Genomic DNA, 7,161 nt, shown 5'->3' on the forward strand with positions numbered 1-7,161 from the left:
AAAAAAAAAAAAAAAAAAATAGTATGAGATAGCATTGTTTTACTCGGCTCGCATCTCTCAACCGTTGTTGTTTTCCTCCTTTTCCCCCCTGCTCTTCAAAGATGAGAGATGGCTAATAGCGGTAGGGGTTCTTTGTTTAACATCTTGCAAATAGTAGAAGAATGTCATCATGTCATGTGTGCCGCACAACAGAGAAGCTAAGCAAATAAAAACAAAACAAAACAAACAAACGAACAAGAAAAAAGAAGAAGGATATTATCATCTCCAATTTTACTTTACACACAGACAGACAGACATACATATTCACAAACATGAAGTGAAATACCCCCAAATAAGGGTTCTGCTAAGCAATATATATATATATATATATATATGAAATGATTATTTTTTATTTCCTTTTTTTTTTTGATGTTACTGTTTCTCTCTCTCACACACAGATAGATGGATAGATAGAAAGAGAAACTCTAATAACTACAAAGACTTCATCTTTGCCATTAATGCCTCAAGCGATTCACTATTGTCTACAGAGACAAATTCCTCTTCCTTGTGAGTGCCAGTTCCCTCTACACCTGTACTGTAAGCATACTCAACACCACCACTATTATTATTATTATTATTATTATTATTATTATTATTATTATTATTATTATCTGCAGTCAAACCAGACTTCTGCTCTTGTGTATGGAGTGTTAAATCTTCTTTACCCTGCGCCTCTACTACAATACCCCACTCTGCTGCAGAGGCCGCTGCTTTTGCTCTTGCGGCTTCACGTTCCTTTGCCTCTCGCTCTTGCCGTAATTTTGTAGCTTGATAAAGTGGATGGGCCGCTTCTCCCATTTTTTCCCGCCGCTCTGCATATTCCCGCTGCCGCATCACACACGTCTCATTCCGACAATCCGGATTGGCTTTAATCGTAACAGATGGAAAGTGATCTCGCATCGCATCATAGCCAATATACTCACTCACCGTACCAAAGTTCAGTAAATACTTCAGTGTATTCTGTGCGAGAAAGCCAGCAACGATCCCCATCGTGGTTGGCAGAGAGGCCGCACAAACACCTTCACGTTTGGCCTCCGGCATTCCTGTAGCCACAACGAGTGGTGGACAACACTCATAACAGGGAGTAACACCTGGCAATAATAATTGAATATGTCCACTCACCGCATTCTCCGCCACTCCACTCTCCATCCAGGGAATATTAAATAGTAAACATGCATAGTTTACAGTAAGACGTGCTTGAAAGTTATCTACACAACATAATAATAAATCCACTGGTGAATTGGGTTGTACACCACCATTCTTTGTAAGAGCATCCACAAAATCTTGCCAATGATCTGTAGATGTGATGCTGAATGCATAAGGAACAATTTCCGTATCGGGATTAATACCCTCAAGTGTTTCTTTAGCTGCCGCCACCTTTGTCATTCCCTGTTGTTCTGGACGGTAGAAGAGTCGATTCATATTTGCCAATTCCACCTTATCATAGTCAAAGAGAAGTATCTTGGCAATACCGCAGCGGGTGAGCATCTCTGCCACCACACTGCCAACTCCACCGGCGCCTATAATAGCCACAGACTTTGTGCGAATGGCTTCGTAATTGTCCACAACTCCCATTCGCTGCAGTGCCATCAGGCGACTGTATGGATTGTCATCCCGCACAGTGGCGTCCAGTGTTTTTGGTCCCATCTTTTTTTTCTTTTTTTTCTTCTGAGTTGGTTATTGTATATATTCTTTTTTTTTTTGTTTTGCCTCTAAATTCTTCTCGCAGAATTATTCTACCCGTAGTTTTTTTCTTTGATGCTTTTTTCTTTTTTTTTCTTTTTTTTTATTGTTCACACTCTCACGAGGGCACACAACTGTGGGATAGAACACCACAAATTCATATACATAGAAATATAAAAGGGAATCAGAGTAAAGAAAAAGTAAAATAAATAAATAAATCATCCCAGCATAATATTAATAAAAAACAAATAATAAAAATAATAAAAACAGCACGCAACTTTTTATCATTTCTTTTTTTTTTCTTATTTTTCTACTCTTCTGTTCTTCCCATTCTCCCATATATATATATATGCAATGTATACAATTTTTTTTTTTTCGTTTTCTGTGTTCATCTTGTGAAGATTATTCGGGTTGTGTAGATGGCGTTGCTGGGAGTACAAGCATTGAGGCACAGCTTTCAAGAAAGCGTTGCAGATCTTCATCTTCCTCATCGTCATACATCTCTTCATTCGCCTCTTCAGCAATTTCCCGCATAAAGGCATTAAAATCAAGTGGGTGTCGAGCGTTTATTGGACTCTCTGCAACACCATTTAGTGAAGACAACTGTGGCCACTGTTGTTGTTGTTGTTGTTGTTTTTGTTGATTCTGTAAAGGAGCACAAGAGGAGGTATTCGTTGCAGCCACAAACGATGGTGATTTTCCCACATTACCGGTAGTAGTATTAATAGTAGTATGAGTCGTATGAACAGAAGGTGAGATGTGTTGATGTAGTGGAGATGCACTCACATCTTCTCTCCCTTCACGAGATCGTTTACTGTGACTGCGTTGTGTAATGATGCCCCCACCCTCTGGAGTTCCCTTCATCACTATAGCCCCAACAGAAGAAGATGAAGAGAGTCGGCAGTTCTCATGAATGGGAGTAGTGGTACTCGCATTCACCATGGATGGTTCGTTGGTATATTCACTACGGCCTTGTGTGGGAGATGCGGCAACTAATACATGTGGAGGAGAACTGGCAGATCCTGCAGCGTAATCCAATTCCCCCATTGTAGTAGTAGTAGTAGTAGTAGTACTACTACTAACAGTATTCATATTAATATTCGTATGAGGAGGATGTTGATTAGCAGAAGGCATAGTAAGTGCTGTTAATAAATCACGAGCGGTCACAGAGGATGTCTCTACAGTCTTTGTGGCTGTAGGAAGTACATTCTCAGATGGCATCACTGCCTCACCACAGGTGGTAATGGATGGATCACTGCATAAGTTCTCACTACTCACACCCATCACAACAGCATCCTCTGCAGAAGTAATAGCAGTGGAGTTGGTAGATCGTCTACCAGAGGTTCTGTGATGTTCACTATTCTCTAATGCACTCTGTGGGACATCAAAGGCGGCGATATACATTGAGAAAGTCACTTGAAAAGGCTGTTCTACTGGTATAGAGTGTTTGTGAAATAATGCCTGTGGAGCCACAGTAGTATTATAATTATGATTATGATTATTATTATTATTATTATCTGTAGTGAAAGCCGATGAATGAATAGCGGCATTAGATGTAGCTTGACGGGCTTCATCTGTTGTAATAGCTTCTAGAAAGAGTGGAAGTCCCTCTTCACCAGAACGAACACGAATCATCATTCCAAGTTGATCTGCCAGCATACAAACTTGTTTAAATGGTCTTACTTCAATAATTTTTCCTGGTAATAACATTGTTCTTCTTACTATCATATTCTTCTCACCATCTTGTAGTTGTTGTCCTTCTCCTTGTTGTTGTTGTTGTTGTTGAGAATGCATCTGTACGAAAAGAAAGTGTTCATGCGATGCTACTACCATTGTCTCTGCGGCTCCATTCTTATGCGCATCTAATGATGGTTGAGCCCCATTCCCATTATTGATATCAGCATCTGCGAGAACCCACAACTTAAGACCCGATGGAAGAGGCTGCAGCACAACTCGCGGTGTGGATTGTGGAAAACATCCCAACAGTGCACCCCACTCTCTCGCAGCCGCACAGGCATCGAAGATAAAACGATCGGGAGGAACAAACGCCCGTTCGGGTTGTCCCTCCGCTAGTGGAAGTGCAAACTTCTTTACAATTCCACAGGACATCACACATTCCCATTGAAGAGTATCACAATTGGATTCTCCCATTTCATCACATTGTGTGGTTCCATCATAGTGAAGATGAATAGCGGAGAGACCTTGGGCTTGTCGTAGTACAGTAGCCATTAAGGCTTTCGTGGGCAATAATAAATGAAACTCTGTCTTATCATTTCCCTGGACATCCGTTAAATCTGTATGATCTATATCTGTAGTAGAATCTCTCCTATTAGGACTCTCATCATCATTATTATTATTATTATTATGTTTGTTGTTATTATTACTACTACTACTACTATTATTATTATTATTGTCATGTGTGTGATGACCACTGTTTCTCTTACAGCGGTAGGCCTCAAGATGAGAGGCGGCTATCGTAACAAGGAAGTGCGTACTGCGACTGCTGTTAACAGCACGAAGGAGCAGCACATCATTGTGTGGCTCAAAGAAAAGACCATCACCCTGTTTAGCTGCGGTTTGCAATAACTGCACAAAAGGTCGCAGGAAGACCCCTGTAACAGAGAAGCTAAGGAACATCAACACTATATTTTTTCTATTTTGTTTCCTTTTCTTGTATCTATCTATCTATATATATATATATATATATATCGATAGATAGATAAAGATATATATATCTATGATTGCTTTCTCTTGTTCTTCTTCTCGATGTGTACTATGTTGAACCCCTCTTTCTTTCCAATAACATAGAATTTAGATAACCAACACACAATGGACCCCCGCAGAAAGAAAAAGAATAAAAACAAAATGGGAAAAAAGAAAAGAAAGAGTAACGTACTGAGGCACCTCCACCTCCTCTCTGCATATAAGTGTTTTTCTCTGATCTCCCAAGTATGTAAAGAGAAACTCCTTTTCTTTTTTCTGTTTTTGTTTTCGCTATGCACGGATTCTTCTCATATTGTACTAAATAAGAATATCGTACTATTGCCTCTTTTCACTCTATCCTCCCCTTCTTCATAAACACTCATCTCTTTCCTCACTTACATACTTTACCATCTTTTTCTCCTCCCACGCTAAGAAATAGGGGGGAATCACGGCAAATAATAATAAAAAAAAAAAGCAACAACAACAACAACGACAGCAGCAGCATCAGCAACAGCAGCCAACGCAAATAATAAAAATAATAATAACAATGGTGATAATAATAATAATAATAAATCACCTCTGGTCAACACTAGAAAGATTCTTTTACCACATGTGTTCCTTCCTAAACTGAATATAACAGAGTACCCCATTTTCTATTATTAATGGAGTAACAAATACTCATATAAATATAAATATATATATATGTAGTAACGTTGATAGTATTATTTGACCTGAGTATCATCGTCTCCAGTTCACATTTTTAGCTTCTTTCGAATCATCCTTCACATCCAATGCAGGACCCACACGTGGGGTTGTGGGAGATGCCATTCGTTTAATTTCCTTGGAAGCATAACCAGGATTAAGAAACTTTGGACACGTAATAGTGCAATTGAAAATATTATGACAGAAGTTCACCAATGGGCCGTGTTCAAACATCTTCACACGACTGTCGTAATCGCGATCCAGTGGCTCAATCAACCAACGATACGATTGCAGAAGAACTGCCGGGCCGAGAAATACTTCTCGATTCCACCAATACTGTGGACAACTTCCCGTACATGAGGCACAAAGTACACACTCATAAAGTCCCTCCAGTCGGTTTCTATTACTGCTGTGCACCTTCTCTTTTAAATACCAACGACTGACGGTGTAGGGATTATCCGAGAAGCCTGGCCGCTGAGTGACGACGTGAAAAGCCGTCTTGCTGTTATCTTTTGCGGTGAAGACGGTAGGGGGTTTGGGGGCGGCGTTCTTCACAATACGGCGGTACATAAAGAGAGGGCTGCTGAATCGGACCACTTCTCCTGCAAGAGGTGCAGAGGGCATTTTGCTTTTTTGTTTATTTCTTCTGTTTATTATTTTTTTTACCTTTACCTGCTTTTTTTTTGTTTTTGTTTTTCTACTATCTTTTCAAAATATTCCTATATTGTTTTTTTTTTTCTCTTTTTCTTTCTTTTATCGTGCCTATAATATAGTTACCAAGTGTGCAAGGTGAGAAGAGTGGTGTAATAGTTTTCTTCTTCACACCTCTCTCCCTAGGCCACACGCGTTTGTAATGATCGCTAAGTGTGTTTATTTGTTTTCCTTTCCATAAGAGATTGTGGTAAGGGGAATTAAAAAAAGAAGAAAAAGAAAAAAAAAAAGAATAGGCATTCAGATACATATATATATATATACATACAAACAAAAAAAAAAAGAAAACGTTATCATTACACGAACAGAGAGCTCGTGTTGGTATTGTGTGGGTATTTTTTTTTTTGTATTTTGTTTATTCATTTCTTTTTCTCATAACGTAGTCCTATTCCCCAACTGAATATGAGTTAGTGAGTGAACAGAGAGTACAAATAAAATAAGGAAAAGAAAAAGAACAAACAAATATTTTTTTTTTGAAATAAAACAATAAAAAAGAGATGAAAAGTAAATAACGGAACGAGTCACGTAAAAGGCATAATAAGAAGAAATAAATAATAATAAAAACATATATATATATATGTAGTAGTATGACGGCACACCATATTATTTTCTTCTATTTTTATTTTCCTTTACTCACACTCCATACACATACATATATACTCATCCTCTCTCTCTCTCTCTCTTTCTCATTCTCTCTCTGTCAGATGAGTTTTTTTTTTTTTTTTCTGTGTATGTTTTTTCTTTCTTCTTTCTTTTCGTCTACCAGTTCATACGGTGTGGCACATCACCTGGCATGATGGTGAAGACGGAGTGAAGATATCCGGCCTTTTCTTTACCAAGAGGATCCCTCTTGATCGCCTCAATGAGCGCGGCATCCACCTTCTTCTGCAGCTGTGCGCGGGCATCACTGACGGCACCCTTCGCTGCTGCCTTTGCGGTCTTCTTGGCCTTCTGCTCCGCTGCCTTCTTGGCCTTATCACCCATGAACTCGCCCTCCGACTTCACTCGCTTCTCCTGCTTGGGGCGCTGGAAGAGTTCAGCGGTGATGGCGCTGGTGTCCACGTTCTTCATATCGACCTTTGTGGAGGTGGCGATGATGTAGCGGGAGTCAATGCGGCGAATCGGCACTCCGCTGTACTTCATCGGGCCCGAGATGACCAGTGGGCCGTTGCCGGGCAACTGCTTGAGAATCACCGCGCGGCGGCCACGGAAGCGGCCTGCGAGAATGATCGCAATTGTGCCGGGCGAGCAGCTCTTGCGGAGCGTGCTGTACTCGGGGCTCTTGCGGCTGATCTTCTTAGCGACCTTCTTGGGGGCCTTCTT

General features: G+C 40.1%; 4 protein-coding genes across 4 annotated transcripts; all 4 read right to left on the bottom strand.

Moving 5' to 3' along the window:
• Nucleotides 1-471: 471 nt before the first annotated feature.
• On the bottom strand, nt 472-1,686 carry TM35_000182230 (NAD/FAD dependent dehydrogenase; the record flags this gene model as incomplete). Its single annotated transcript, XM_029026536.1, has 1 exon — nt 472-1,686. One exon carries the CDS (start codon nt 1,684-1,686, stop codon nt 472-474), a length of 1,215 nt encoding a protein of 404 aa, XP_028882232.1.
• A 438-nt stretch (nt 1,687-2,124) lies between these two features.
• TM35_000182240 (uncharacterized protein) lies at nt 2,125-4,359 on the bottom strand (the record flags this gene model as incomplete). Its single annotated transcript, XM_029026537.1, has 1 exon — nt 2,125-4,359. The coding sequence occupies one exon, from the start codon at nt 4,357-4,359 to the stop codon at nt 2,125-2,127; it is 2,235 nt and encodes a 744-aa protein (XP_028882233.1).
• Nucleotides 4,360-5,163: 804 nt separating this feature from the next.
• Nucleotides 5,164-5,751, bottom strand: TM35_000182250 (succinate dehydrogenase; the record flags this gene model as incomplete). The annotated part of the gene is made up of 1 exon (XM_029026538.1): nt 5,164-5,751. One exon carries the CDS (start codon nt 5,749-5,751, stop codon nt 5,164-5,166), a length of 588 nt encoding a protein of 195 aa, XP_028882234.1.
• Nucleotides 5,752-6,597: 846 nt separating this feature from the next.
• On the bottom strand, nt 6,598-7,161 carry TM35_000182260 (putative 60S ribosomal protein L6; the record flags this gene model as incomplete). The annotated part of the gene is made up of 1 exon (XM_029026539.1): nt 6,598-7,161. A coding segment is annotated over one exon (564 nt), but the record flags the coding sequence as incomplete, so codon positions are not given.

This window comes from Trypanosoma theileri (genome assembly GCF_002087225.1).
Source record: "Trypanosoma theileri isolate Edinburgh chromosome Unknown TM35_Tth_18_V1, whole genome shotgun sequence".
NCBI classification, from domain to species: domain Eukaryota; phylum Euglenozoa; class Kinetoplastea; order Trypanosomatida; family Trypanosomatidae; genus Trypanosoma; species Trypanosoma theileri.